Source organism: Myxocyprinus asiaticus, chromosome 6, assembly GCF_019703515.2.
Source record: "Myxocyprinus asiaticus isolate MX2 ecotype Aquarium Trade chromosome 6, UBuf_Myxa_2, whole genome shotgun sequence".
In the NCBI taxonomy this organism is placed as follows: Eukaryota; Metazoa; Chordata; class Actinopteri; order Cypriniformes; family Catostomidae; genus Myxocyprinus; species Myxocyprinus asiaticus.
In genome coordinates this window covers 50,045,775-50,061,012 of record NC_059349.1, presented here as the reverse complement: position 1 = coordinate 50,061,012, position 15,238 = coordinate 50,045,775, and the positions used below count along the sequence as shown (strand labels likewise).

The 15,238-nt window shown below is 38.5% G+C and overlaps 1 protein-coding gene and 1 pseudogene across 2 annotated transcripts in view; one reads left to right on the top strand and one right to left on the bottom strand.

The window, feature by feature from the left end:
* Positions 1-2,374, bottom strand: part of fyco1b (FYVE and coiled-coil domain autophagy adaptor 1b) — a 31,325-nt gene extending 28,951 nt beyond the window's left edge. For both annotated transcript variants that reach the window (XM_051701672.1, XM_051701673.1), the window contains exons 1-3: positions 2,274-2,374; positions 1,614-1,714; positions 1,019-1,125 (exon numbers count right to left, since the gene is read on the bottom strand). In XM_051701672.1, coding sequence (XP_051557632.1) covers positions 1,019-1,125; positions 1,614-1,665 — 159 coding nt within the window. In that variant the 5' untranslated portion in view covers positions 1,666-1,714; positions 2,274-2,374. The remainder of the gene's footprint in view (positions 1-1,018; positions 1,126-1,613; positions 1,715-2,273) is intronic.
* A 2,369-nt stretch (positions 2,375-4,743) lies between these two features.
* LOC127442755 (chemokine XC receptor 1-like) lies at positions 4,744-7,601 on the top strand (annotated as a pseudogene).
* The last annotated feature ends 7,637 nt before the right edge of the window (positions 7,602-15,238 follow it).

Below are 15,238 nucleotides of genomic sequence, written 5' to 3'. Positions count from 1 at the left end.
GACTAGTTCTTTCAATTAGTCAAACTCCCACTTAGACTTTGGAAAACGATTAATGTTACTTGAATTGGTGCTATTTTAGTGCACTTCTATCTTTATACTGTCGTAGGCTTTGTTTGGAAAATGTTAATAAAGCATTATATTGTTACATATTTTCTTTTTCTAATATAATATCTAAAATGGAAATAAATGCATTTTGACAGGAAAAGAAGTATATATAGTATCAAATTTAAGCACAAAAATTGTAATCGACTGACAGCACTAGTTCTAACAACTAAGCCCTCATCATTACACTTGCATAATGACGTGACAATAAAGTGATATGATTTCACATGACATTCAGGGTTTCCCATGCTTTTTGACCAATTAATTTCCATGACTTTTCTGCTTAAAAATAATTAAGACACTGAACTAAAAAAAAGAGCAATTTCTTTTTATTATTTTTCCAGGCCTGAAAATCAAAATGTTTGAAATCCCTGATATTTACAGGTTTTCCATAACTATGTGGAGCCTAGACATTGAAATTTTGGTGAAGTTAAAACAGAGCCACACAAAATCTGCACACTTTTTTCATAATTGTAGTATTATTGTAGGGGAAAATTTATTAAATATTTTACCATTTCTGAACCAGAGCTGAGTGCAAGCATAAAACATAATTAAAGGAATATTTCATAATAAAAGAATAGCATAAGAAAGAAACCCTGACAGGTTTGGAACAACATGTGGGTGAGTAAATGTTTAAAAAAAAAAAAAACATTGTGAACTATCCCTTTAAAGGTAAAAGGATTTTCAAGTTGGTATAGCAGCAGACCGGAGATCTCCAAAACAGGGCAGGGTCACACTAAAAGTTGGGGGTTACTCCAAAATGGGGTTGTGCCAACTCCAAAAGGGGGCGTCACTTCCACTCACAGTTAAGGTTAGGGGCTTCCTATATCTTTAATGGCAATTTGGAGCTCACGCCTCTTTTTGGAGCAATGCCTGCAGCTATACCCTTCTTGGGATTTTAAGGATTGTGTCGTACTTGCAGTAGGTACTCCAGTTTGTAACAGAACTTGTGAAGGCTGGAGCTGTCATCTGTGATGGGCTCTCCTGTTTCACAATGTTCTTTGCTCAACTCAGAAACAGCATCTGTACAAAGAAACATGTGGATCTGAGTCTAAGCAAAGTGTTTCAACCTTTTTGGTTTACAATAGTTAAAATGGATGCCGTAAAAATGAATTACTCAGATATGCTGGAGCTGTATGACTAAGTATCATACGCTCATGGTCATAATAACTCCAGAACTGATATATGTATATACCACATATATATTACACCAATCAGCCACAACATTAAAACCACTTGCCTAATATTGTGTAGGTCCCCCTCGTGCCGCCAAAACAGTGCGAACCCGCATCTCTGTACAATTATGGTGAGAAGTATAGCATCTCAGAATGTTATTCTGAGATGTGGGTTGGCACAGTTTTGGCGGCACGAGAGGGACCTACACAACATCTGGCAGGTGGTTTTAATGTTGAGGCTGATCGCTGTATATATATATATATATATATATATATATATATACAGACATATAGAGAGAGAGAGAGAGAGAGAGAGAGAGAGAGGGAGATTTGTACCATGCAGATCTCTGATTATTCTCTGCAGCTGATTTTCTCCAACTGTACTCATGGTGGGATGAATATATTAGTGGAGATGATTCATAAAGTCAACAATGAGTCTGTAGAATCAAAGGAATAAACAAGAAGTAATATAAGAATAAAAAAAAAAAATAAATAAAAAAACGTAAATAAACCAGAAAAATAAGACAACTCAGACTATTCTTTGATCTATGATATCATTAAAAAAAATCCCCTACTTTTAGAATTTAACTCTGAACTTATTTATGTCATAAAACCACAGAAAACAAATAAAATAATGTTTAAATCTTAAGTTTTGATGGGATTTATTGATGAAAGCGATTACATAAGAGAGTTTTCGTTTGTTTTTTAACGCTGGGAAATTCTGTGAAAGAAAAAAACATGTTTATATAATGATTAACTTAGTACGAATAAATTGTCTCAAAAACGACTAAAACTAAAAAACATATTTTTAATCTATAAATATTTAAATGAGCCTCAGAGAGAGGAAACGTAAGCACCTGCTGAACTTCACAACTTTAGAGGAGCAAAACAAATCAACATCATATTTCAGCCAAATCAACTTCTCAACAGGAACAATTAATGCATTCAAGATAAAGTCGTGTAAATCGTGATTAATATATGTAAATAAATACATACTTCGTTAAGAAAGAAGATCTTCCACATCGATTATTTACAGTAAATACAACCCTGCTGCCATTTTGGTGGGCGGTTACTAACTTTGACTGACAGCATGCTGGCCCAATCAGAAGCGGCAGATGTTGAACGCGATGGCTGATTGGTTCGGGGGTGCAGCTAGTTTGGTTGCGCGGTAAGAACGCAGTAAACAAACAAAAGTATCACGTGAACAGTATGAACGCTATATTACAAACAGATTACAGCTGTTAACATACATGTACAATAAATAACATACAAATAATATAATAAATAACCTTGTTTGCGTGTAACCATTAACATTTAGAGGGGCTTCAACGAACAGTTGCATTATTTTTGTGCATTTTATTTATTGATAATGTAATATAGTATTCTATGAAAGAGACACTTATGTCCTTTTTTTACAGTCAATAAATGTATCAAGATTAAAAAAAAAAAAAATTTAAAAAAACTTTTCCTTTTAATAGATATTTTATGGACCAACATAATTTGTGTGAAAATAAATATTAACAGACGGTTGTTTTGATTTAAATTATTTTGTGTGTGTGTGTGTGTGTGTGTGTGTGTGTGTGTGTGTGTGTGTGCGTGTGCGTGTGCGTGTGCGTGTGTGTGTGTGTGTGTAAAAACAGGGATAATAGTTATAGGATAACAGTTTTCAACTCATGCAAATACTTTTAAGACAGAAAGATGCTTTTTCTGAGTGGCAAATTAAGATTAGGGTATGCTTGTTCAAAATAACTACCATTTTCTGTTCATTTCAGTCGCATTTGACATTTTATAACATCTCAAGTATTCTATAAACAAATGAATCTCCACTGTAACTGGATCAGTCAATGTGAGCCCACTTTAAACATTTTTCATAACAAATCTATTTGCCCCATGCACTGTAAAAAAAAAAAATTAAAAAAAAAAATTTGTCTATTAATCTGAATAAATCAACCTAACAAATTCAATTACACCAACAAAAGTTTTTTAAAGGAAAAGTAGATCTGTGAGGTAACAGTTGCAGGTTACGAATTTTTCAGCGCACTTGATGTGTTTTATAGGGGCCTTTAGCCTCTGCAACAGGGGGCTTTTTACCCAAAATACTATAATTTCACTTATTGGACAGTTATTAAAAACACTTTTGATTTACTCACCTTGAACAAAACTGAAAATTATAAATATAAATATTTTGTCTAAAAATAAATGTGATAATTTCAGAGATTCTCATTAGATAAATAAATGTACAACATTTTAAAAATGATTAAATATTACATCAAACTACATCAGGAAAATTTTGCAGTGTACGGTGACAAACAGGTGTTAAGGAAAGTACTTTGGTTGTTTTTGTTGCTGTTTAGTGTTTTTGTGAGAAAATAAAATCAAAAGTGCCTTTAACCCCACAGGGCCTTTAGCCCCATTGTACCCTATTATATGATGCATTATACACTCACTGAGCATTTTATAATAAAGTGCTCGACGTGGTCTTCTGCTGTTGTAGCCCATCCACCTCAAGGTTCGACATGTTGTGCATTCCGAGATGTTATTCTGCTCACCACAATTGTACAGAGTGGTTATCTGAGTTATTGTAGACTTTGTCAGCTTGAACCAGTCTGGCCATTCTCCGTTGACCTCTCTCATCAACAAGGCGTTTCCATCTGCAGAACTGCCACTCACTGGATGTTATTTTGTTTCTGGCACCATTCTGAGTAAACTCGGAAATACACTGAAAGTTACGGAAATACTCAAACCAGCCCATCTGGCACCAACAATCATGCCACGGTTGAAATCACTGAGATCACATTTTTCCCCATTCTGATGGTTGATGTGAACATTTACTGAAGCTCCTGACCTCCTATCTGCTGATTTTATGCATTGCACTGCTGTCACACGATTGGCTGATTCGATAATCGCATTAATGAGTAGGTGTACGGGTGTTCATAATAAAGTGCTAAATGAGTGCATATATGATTAAACAAAAGTTGGCATATGAATGATGCACAAAATGTGACTGTTGTATCTTTTCTGTTTCAAGTGCTTTGTCAAATGCAAAGGCCTCTCCTGATCTTGCACACAAATTGATGTTATGAGGAAACAGAAAACCAAAAATGGGCCTGTAATGGGTTTTGTGTTTGAAAATGGGGGATCTGAGCATCATTTATTGGGAGGTTTGCACTCTCATAGGAACAATCTCACATGAGGAAGGTTTCAGTTGTTCGTCAACACTCTTATCTGATTCCATTAACGTTTTCTTCGGAGCACTTTAGAAAAAAAAGGTAAGAATATCTATATTTGCATTAACATTTGCACTTATTGCAAATAGTCTGTACACTGATTTTAATATCATAAGAAATACAAAAATAAAAGATTTTTTGTTCCTCAGGTGCACATTTTGCAACCTTTCCGAAGAGTCCATCACCACGTCATTTACACATTTGATGAATGAAAGTGAGCAGACAATGTCTACCATTGAAAATCCATTGACTATCCAGACGACGTTTGTAACAAGACAAATGTGGTCCAGTTTGCCGCAGCTGTCACTCCAGTCGTTTTCACCATAGTCATCGTGTTCAGCTGTGTGGGGAACACATTGGTCTTATGGGTCCTTGTGAAATACGAAAATCTCAAATCCCTGACCAACACATATCTGTTTAACCTGACTCTCTTCGATTTGATCTTCACCTTTGGCCTGCCCTTTTGGGCCTACTACTATATGTACGGCTGGACATTTGGAACGTGGTTAACTTCGTGTTCTACACGGGATATTACAGCAGCATCATCTTCCTGATGGTTTTAACTGTGCACCGCTACGTGGCCGTGGTTTACCCCATGTCAGTGGTCATATCAAGGACCACTCTTATGTAACATCTGCTGTCATCTGGATCATCAGTCTTTGTGCTGCCATGCCACAAGCCAAGTTTAACACAGTTGTTTCCAACTCCAATGACAAAATAATGCAAAGCCAACACAACAGTACGGTTGTATTCCAGCTCTGTGATTTCAATGACAATATTAATTGGAAGCTCATGGGTACATACTTGCAAAATTCCTTTTCATTGTCGCATTTGCTATCATTACTTTTTGCTGCTCTGAGATCCTAGGATGACTGCTTCGGCCGACATCTCGCACTCACAACAAGACCGTACAGTTAATCTTCTGCATTGTGGTGTTTTTTTTCCTTGGATGGGGACTGTACAATGTGGCCATATTTCTGGACTCTCTGATCTCATGGAAAATGTATCCTTTCTATGAATGCAATGTCAGTATCTCTGTAGACTATTTGATGTACATCTCCCGGATGGTGGCTTTCTCTCACTGCTGCCTGAATCCCATGTTTTACGTCTTTGTAGGGATCAAATTCAGAAACCACCTGAAGAAAATGTTATGGAGTGTCTGTAAGAAGGGCAGAGAGACTCAGAATTGACACAGCAGGATTATTTACTTGAATGGTGAAGAAATATCCATGTATTAGCTCCCCGTGCTTGAAACATTTTATCACAGAACTAAGAAACAATCAACAATAGCTTTAAAATATTGCATGTAATATCTCCTCTCTGCAACAATTAATGTAAAGAACTTCAGAAATGCTCCAGCTGATTATTTTGAAAGTGCATGTTTAAAAAAAGTTTTTAAAATCAAATTCAAGCATGCTTTTTTAAAGTAAAATGTGAATGACTTTTGTTTGCATTATTATATAGGCATCATATTTTGTAAATTTTATTTGCTTTATACATTTGCTTTGTTTCATGCATTTCTGTGCATTTTCTGCATGCATCTTTATTTGTGAAATTTGATCAACATAATATATTTACCTGTACATACTGTATTTGTAATATAGCTTACATTTGTCATATGTGAACAATGTAATAACAATATAATAGCTTGTAATAAGGTGAACAATACTTTTTGAAAATATGTGCATGATTTATGTCACTGCAAAATATGTCTAGGCGTTGTTTTTGTCACTTCTGTCATAGATCAACCACAAACAATAAAAATATTCATCACTGCAAATTTCTCTACAGCAGTTCTGTGGTCTATGTTATACTGCAGTTCACCACATCTTTGCAATCATGAGTGGTTAGCTGATTCAGCATCCTTTAGTTACTGGTTCTACAAGGTCACATAAAACAGAATAAACAATGACTGCAAATGAGTGCAGCCTTTTGAATCTCATGAGACTATAAATGCATATGATCGAATATGGAAAAACTTAGATCAATCAGCATTGTTAATTTGTGTTTCTGGTAGAACCATGCATGCACAGAATGCAGATTAATAACTCTAGATGTAAGAAAGAAAATCATCCAATAAATGAGATTTTTTAATACCTCATTTGTTTCTCTACTTTGCCCATATTAATTTTGTAACTGTACTCTAACTGTAAAGGGATAGTTACATTTACATTTATTCATTTGGCAGACGCTTTTATCCAAAGGAACAATACATCATAAGCGATTCATCTTAAGGAGACAGCCGTACAAAAAGTGCTGCATTACAAAAGTTTCACTAGCATCAGAATAGCAGTATCCAAGACAGATTAGAGTGCAACAAGAATATATATTATTATTAATAGCATTATTATTTTTGTTATTTTTTTTATTTTTTATGAGTGACTGGTTAAGTGCTCATGGAAAAGATGTGTTTTTAGCCATTTTTTGAAGAGTGAGTCTGCTTCATGGGTGGAGTTGGGAAGGTAAATCCACCAACGAGGGACAGTGAAACCGAAAGTCCGGGAAAGTGTTTTGGTGCCTCTTTGTGTTGGTACAACAAGGCACAGCTCTGCTGAAATTATTATAGGTACACTGGAGCAGACCCAGTAACTGTTCTGAATGCCAACATCAGAGCCTTGAATTTTATACGTGCATTAAATGGCAGCCAGTGAAGAGAGACAAGGAGTGGTGTAACATGTGCTCTCTTTGGTTTGTTGAAGACGAGACGTGCTGCTGCATTCTGGATCATTTGCAGGGGTCTAATTGCAGGGAAGCCTGCAATGAGAGCGTTACAGTAGTCCAGTCTAGTTATGACAAGTGACTGAACAAGAAGTTGTGTGGCATGTTCAGAGAGGAAGCGTCTTATCTTCCTGATATTGTAGAGTGTAAATCTACATGATCTTGCGGTCTTTGAGATGTGGTCTGTGAAACTGAGTTGGTTATCGATGGTTACCCCTAGATTTCTGACAGTTTTTGAAAGCGTTATTGTAGTTGAACCCAGCTGAACGGTGATGTTGTGTCGAGGAGCTCAGTCTTCACTGGGTTAAGTTGCAGGTGGTTTTCCTTCATCCAGGCCGAGATGTCTGCCAAACAGGTCAAGATTCGAGCAGGCATTGTGGTGTTGTTAGTTCACTAAAAAAATGAAAATTCTCTCATCATTTACTCACCCTCATGCAATCCCAAATGTGAAGGACATAACTTTCTTTATTCAGCAGAACACAAATTAAGATTTTTAGAAGAATATATCAGCTCTGTATGTCCAATGCAAGTAAATAGTGATCAGACCTTTGTAGCTCCAAAAAATCACATAAAGGAAACTTAAAAGTAATCCAAATGACTCCAGTGGTTAATCCATATCTTCACAAAACAATATGATAAATGTGGGTGAGAAACAGATCAAAATTTAAGTCCTTTTTAACTCTAAATCTCCACTTTCAATTTAGGATGTGAAAGTGAAACTTCTCTTTTTAGAACTGAATCTCTCATTCAGAATGTTTTTGTGTTGTTTTGTGGTCTGATTAAAATACAAAACATCTGTAATGATCACATCTGTATGAATGTAAGAGCTGCTTTTAACTCATGAAGAACACACGGAAAGCGAAAGCAACCGAGGCAGAGTTTAAGACTAATGTTTACATTGTAGTCTGGCGGTGTGAATAAAGTCTGTGCTTTATAAATTTATGTGTTGTTTATTGACCAACATTAGTATATACATGTAAAAATATACTGTAAATTGACATTATAGTGCTTTATTATTATTATTATTATTGTTCTCCCCCTTCATCGCTGCTTGACTTGGGTGAAATTAAGCCATGTCACCTGAAAGATAAATCTTTAATAATTTTTTTTTTTTTTTTTTTTTAATGTTGGCTTTGGTAAGTAAACAGCAGTAACACTTTCAAGATTTATAAATAGAAACAAAAAATGTGCTGGCTTTTGTCACATAAGATATTTAGGTTTTTCAGAGAATGTATTTTTAACATGTGTATTTTGTCTTACTGTACTGGCAGAGTTTTTATAGTCAAAACAAGTGAAAAAATCTACCAGTGCTGAAGAAGTAATCCAAAGTATTTAGAATATGTTACTGACCTTGAGTAATCGAACAGAATACGTTACAGAATACTTTACAAATTACATTTTACAGCATGTATTCTGTAATCTGTAGTGGAATACATTTCAAAAATAACCCTCCCAACACTGTTCATGCATGCATTACATGCAAAACAAAAGAAACTATAATGGAATACTGCTGTCTAATTTTAGTAAGGGGTACAATGCAAATGCACATGTTACAGAACACTTCTCTAAAGTATATAGATGGAACCTAGATTTATATTATCATGAAGGTACGTGGTCTGCCTGAAAATAAACATAATATATAAGACACTGACAAATCATCAGTAGTCTACATATGTAATACACATGAGGTTAGACTATCCAGAATTTTGATAAAAATATTAAAAAGCGAGATGGCATGCTAACTCAAGCAATCCAGACTGGTAATGTAAAAAATTAGGAAAAGAATATGTATTGTACATTTGAAGTTCACAATATTTTCATTCAGCACTAGTACAAATGTACAAGAGAAAGTGAAATATAATTATAATAAATATAATAAATATTATCAAACAGCCAAGACATGCAACACACACTTACAAAACAGGTAAAGGCGGCTGTTGTTTCAGTCAGCCATAGGTCTGTATTATTTCATTTATTTCAAATCAAATCAAATCAAATCACTTTATTGTCACACAGCCATGTACACAAGTGCAATGGTGTGTGAAATTCTTGGGTGCAGTTCCGATCAACATAGCAGTTGTGACAGTGATGAGACATATACCAATTTACAATAACATCAAATTAACACAACACAATTTAAACATCTGTTATACACATAATTACACTCAACAATATGCAAATAATAACATACACTGTGCAGTATTCAATACGCTTTTTTTTAATTTTTTTTATATATATATAGAATGTACAGTATTGTACTGTATTGACATTCAGGCTGTCGGTTGATAGTCAGTTGTTAAGAGAGAACATAATATAATAATAATAATATAATTTATGACAGTCCGGTGTGAGATATAAGAGTAAGGGTAATAAAGTGCAGTGCTGATGTATTTTGATCGTGGGAGATCAAGAGTTCAAAAGTCTGATTGCTTGGGGGAAGAAGCTGTCATGGAGTCGGCTGGTGCGGGTCCCGATGCTGCGATATCGCCTGCCTGATGGTAGCAGTGAGAACAGCCCATGGCTCGGGTGGCTGGAGTCTCTGATGATCCTCCGAGCTTTTTTCACACACCGCCTTGTATATATTTCCTGGAGGGAGGGAAGGTCACCTCCGATGATGTGTCTGGCAGTTCGCACCACCCTTTGCAGTGCTTTGCGGTTGTGGGCGGTGCTATTGCCGTACCAGGCGGAGATACAGCCAGTTAGGATGCTCTCCACAGTGCAGGTGTAGAACCGTGTGAGGATGTGGCGGTTCATTCCAAACTTCCTCAGCCGTCTCAGGAAGAAGAGGCGCTGATGAGCCTTCTTCACAACAACTTCAGTGTGGACGGACCATGTGAGTTCCTCAGTGATGTGGACACCCAGGAACTTGAAGCTGCTGACTCTCTCCACTGGTGCTCCATTGATGGTGATTGGACTGTGTTCTCTGTCTTTTCTTCTGAAGTCCACCACAAGCTCCTTTGTCTTACTGACGTTGAGGGAGAGGTTGTGCTCCTGACACCAGTGTGTCAGAGTGTGCACCTCCTCTCTGTAGGCTGTTTCATCATTGTCAGTGATCAGACCTACCACCGTCGTATCATCAGCAAACTTAATGATGGCATTGGAGCTATGTGTTGCCACACAGTCATGTGTGTACAAGGAATACAGTAGTGGGCTGAGAACACAGCCCTGCGGGGCTCCAGTGTTGAGGGTTAGTGATGAGGAGATGTTGCTGCCTATTCTAACCACCTGGCGTCTGCTTGACAGGAAGTCCAGGATCCAGCTGCACAGCGAGCTGTTTAAACCCAGAGCCCGGAGTTTCTCATCTAGCTTGGAGGGCACTATGGTGTTGAATGCTGAGCTGTAGTCTACAAACAGCATTCTCACATAAGTGTTCTTTTTTTCCAGGTGGGAGAGAGCAGTGTGTATTGTAGATGCAATGGCATCATCAGTGGAGCGGTTGTTGCGGTAAGCAAACTGCAGCGGGTCAAGACTGAGTGGCAACACAGAGCAGATGTAATCTCTGATTAGTCTCTCAAAACATTTGCTGATGATGGGGGTCAGAGCAACAGGACGCCAGTCATTTAAACAAGTTATTTTTGATTGTTTTGGTACAGGCACAATGGTGGATGTTTTAAAGCATGTGGAGACTACAGACAAAGAGAGGGAAAGGTTGAAAATGTCCGTAAAAACACCAGCCAGCTGGTTCGCGCACGCTCTGATGACGCGGCCCAGAATGCCGTCTGGGCCCGCGGCTTTGCGGATATTCACCCGTCGGAAGGATCGGGTTACATCCGCTACAGAGACGGAGAGTGAACTAACCTCTGTAGCTTCAGCTGCGAGAGCTCTCTCCGCGACGGCGGTGTTATTTCCCTCGAAAGGAGCATAAAAAGTATTTAGCTCATCCGGTAGAGAGGCAGCGGTGTTCATGGCGGAGTTTTTATTCCCTTTAAAGTCCGTGATGATGTTAATTCCCTGCCACATGCTTCTAGAGTTGGTGGTGTTAAACTGTCCTTCAATCTTGCTCCTGTACTGGCGTTTTGCTGTTTTGATAGTTTTTCGGAGGGCACAACTGGCTTGTTTATGCTCCTCCGTGTTCTCGGAATTAAAAGCGGAGGTCTGCACATTAAGTGCCGAGCGAACATCGCTATTGATCCATGGCTTCTGATTCGGATAGATTCGTACAGTTCTGGTCGGAATCACTTCCTCTACGCACGTTCTGATGAAACACATTACGCTATCAGCGTAAAGCTCGATGTCGTCATCAGAGGCGGACCGGAACATCTCCCAGTCCGTGTGATCAAAACAGTCTTGTAGCATAGAGTCTGATTGGTCCGACCAGCACTGGATCGTTCTGAGGGTGGGTGCTTCCTGTTTCAATTTCTGCCTGTAAGTGGGCAGAAGCAGAATGGAAGAGTGGTCCAATTTGCCAAATGGTGGGCGGGGGAGGGATTTGTAGCCATCCCGGAACGGAGAGTAGCAATGATCCAAAACCCGGTCCCCTCGTGTGTTGAAACTAATGTGCTGGTGATATTTTGGTGCAACTGATTTTAAACTGGCTTTATTAAAGTCCCCGGTCACAATGAACGCGGCCTCAGGGTGCGCGGTTTCCTGCTCACTTATACTCCCATACAGATCCTTGAGTGCCCGGTCTGTGTCGGCTTGTGGGGGAATGTACACAGCTGTGATAAAGACCGCTGTGAAATCCCTCGGTAGCCAGAATGGTCGACACAGAAGCATAAGAAATTCCAGATCAGGAGAACAGAAAGACTTGATGGAATGTACTCTGGTAGCTCTGATCACACCAGGATTTGTTGATCATAAAACATACACCACCTCCTCTAGTTTTACCTGAGAGGTCTTTCGCTCTGTCCGCTCGGTGCACGGAGAACCCCGCGGGTTCAATGGCTGAGTCTGGAATCTCCGCAGACATCCAAGTTTCTGTTAGGCAGATAATGCAGCAGTCTCTCGTTGGAAAGAGATCCACGCTTTCAGCTCGCAAAGCTTGTTATCCAGAGACTGAAAATTTGCCAGTAGAATAGTGGGTAGCGGGGGTCGATTTGCGCGGCGTCTTACTCTGATGAGAACGCCGGCTCTGTTTCCCCTTTTCCTCCTGCGTTTCCGCGGCCGTGCTGCCCAGACAAAGGGCTCTGCTTGCGTGTTTGTAAACAGCGGGTTGGCATTGAGGAATGTGAAGTCCGGTTTTCGGTGTGAGATCGCTGAACCAATGTCCAAAAGCGTTTGTCTGTCGTAGACAATAAGGCAGACAACATCCAAGACAAAAAACATAAGAATTGTGAACAAAACAAACAAAACATTGCTATGTTGTGTCGGAGCTCGCAACGCAGCAGCCATACTCGGCGCTATCGAGTACAATCTACAATTTACAATAACAACAAGAGGTAGCTATATAAGCGATTCATATTACCTTAGATGTAATGATTAAACACTATGTTGTTCTCTGAAGGCAGAGAAATAAAATATCAAAATATAATATATATATATATATATATATATATATATATATATATAGAGAGAGAGAGAGAGAGAGAGAGAGAGAGAGAGAGAGAGAGAGAGAGAGAGAGAGAGAATTGAACTCACAAAACATGTCTGAAGAGTTTGAAGTCAAAGAACAGACACATTTCTATGCCCAGCGATATTTGTATGAACCGGAGTATTCGGAAATAAAACAGAGAGATGGAGAAGGTTAATACAGCCACACATACACATTCAGAAGCTACAGTCAGGCAGAGAGTACAGAAGATGGCAGTGTTTTGGAGGTTTTGGATGTTTCGCTTACCCAAACTGAACTGGAAGAACCAAAGAGAAAGGCGGAGAGAGCGGGAATGTCTGTCACATGTTCTCCATTCTGAACCAGTGTATGTGTGTGACAAAACTCCGACTGAAGAGAGCAAGACCTCAGCGAAATGGTCAGTAGGTGTAACATTCTCAGCCAAAAAAAAAAAACAAAAGTCGTTTTTAACCGGCTAGTGAGATGCTGGCTTCAATATAATTATAACAGAATGATTTTGGACTGGTGCCAGTTCAAAGGATGGAGCTACCCAACGTGTCACTGCAAATAGAAAAACAAACGATCAACAGAATATCTCGTTGCTTGTCACAGCTGTAGGACAAAACTCAGATTAACAAAAAAAGATAACTTTAATCACGTGCCATGTTGCGCCTGGCTAACAGCCTCCTCCATCTATCTCGGTTTGATTTCAGAGTCCTCCGGATCATAAAAATAATGCTGGGTAAGGATATTTCCTCTGCCCTTCGACTTCAAACTCTTCGGTTTGTATGCAGCTGTGTTGTGTTCTCTTTTTTTATTATCTCTGGTGGTCCAGTTATACCAAAAAAAAGCTTTTTTTGCTTGAACGCCCCCATCTCATGAGCAAGGGATGCGTGAATTGCTGCTCTCGTGCACTCTCATTAACGCACAAAGGAAATCAACGGTCGGTGAAGATTTTCACTAAATAGTAAATTAGGCTTCTGTTTGTCTCTCACCAAACCTTATTGTATGCCTTCAGAACAATGCATAAGTCACAATAATTCATTAGACTTCTGAATTATACTTTTGCATCCTTTTGATGCTTTAAGAGGTGGTCACCATACACTGCCATTGTATGACGTCACTTCAGAATTTCTCCCTTTGTGTTAAGAAAACAAAGAAAGTCATATGGGTTTATAACAACAATGGGGTGAGTAAATTATGAGTGAATTTTAATTTGTTGGTGAACTATCCCTTTAATTATATATATATATATATATATATATATATATATATATATATATATATATATATATATATATATATACACTATTTTGCCAAAAGTATTCGCTCACCCATCCAAATAATTGAATTCAGGTGTTCCAATCACTTCCATGGCCACAGGTGTATAAAATGAAGCACCTAGGCATGCAGACTGCTTCTACAAACATATGTGAAAGAATGGGCCGCTCTCAGGAGCTCAGTGAATTCCAGCGTGGTACTGTGATAGGATGCCACCTGTGCAACAAGTCCAGTCGTGAAATTTCCTCGCTACTAAATATTCCACAGTCAACTGTCAGTGGTATTATAACAAAGTGGAAGCGATTGGGAATGACAGCAACTCAGCCATGAAGTGGTAGGCCACGTAATATGACAGAGCGAGGTCAGCGGATGCTGAGGCGCATAGTGCGCAGAGGTCACCAACTTTCTGCAGAGTCAATCGCTACAGACCTCCAAAGTTCATGTGGCCTTCAGATTAGCTCAAGAACAGTGCGTAGAGAGCTTCATGGAATGGGTTTCCATGGCCGAGCAGCTGCATCCAAGCCATACATCACCAAGTGCAATGCAAAGCGTCGGATGCAGTGGTGTAAAGCACACCGCCACTGGACTCTAGAGCAGTGGAGACGCGTTCTCTGGAGAGACGAATCACGCTTCTCCATCTGGCAATCTGATGGACGAGTCTGGGTTTGGCGGTTGCCAGGAGAACGGTACTTGTCTGACTGCATTGTGCCAACTGTGAAGTTTGGTGGAGGGGGGATTATGGTGTGGGGTTGTTTTTCAGGAGCTGGGCTTGGCCCCTTAGTTCCAGTGAAAGGAACTCTGAATGCTTCAGCATACCAAGAGATTTTGGAAGGCAGATGAGCGAATACTTTTGGCAATATAGTGTATATATATATATATATATATATATATATATATATATATATATATATATATATTTTTTTTATTTTTTTAAAGAAAATCATTAAACATTGTTTTTTAAATCAGATTATGGGATGGGGGGTGAGGAGGCACTAAAATTTTTCTAGTTTCAAAAGAGGCGTGGCCAAAACAAATTAGAACCACTCATAAAAAAAATCATAAGTTTAAACATAAACATAACAGTGAACTCCAGAGCAACCTCTGAGTAATTAAACCTTCCTTAGTTCAATAAAAATATCTAAAAAAAAACTACTTAATATGGTTGAATAAACCTGACTACATCAGTTGACACCACAAAAGTAACTTTACTAAGGTCAGAACTGTTGTAGCATTTTAAGATGACAATT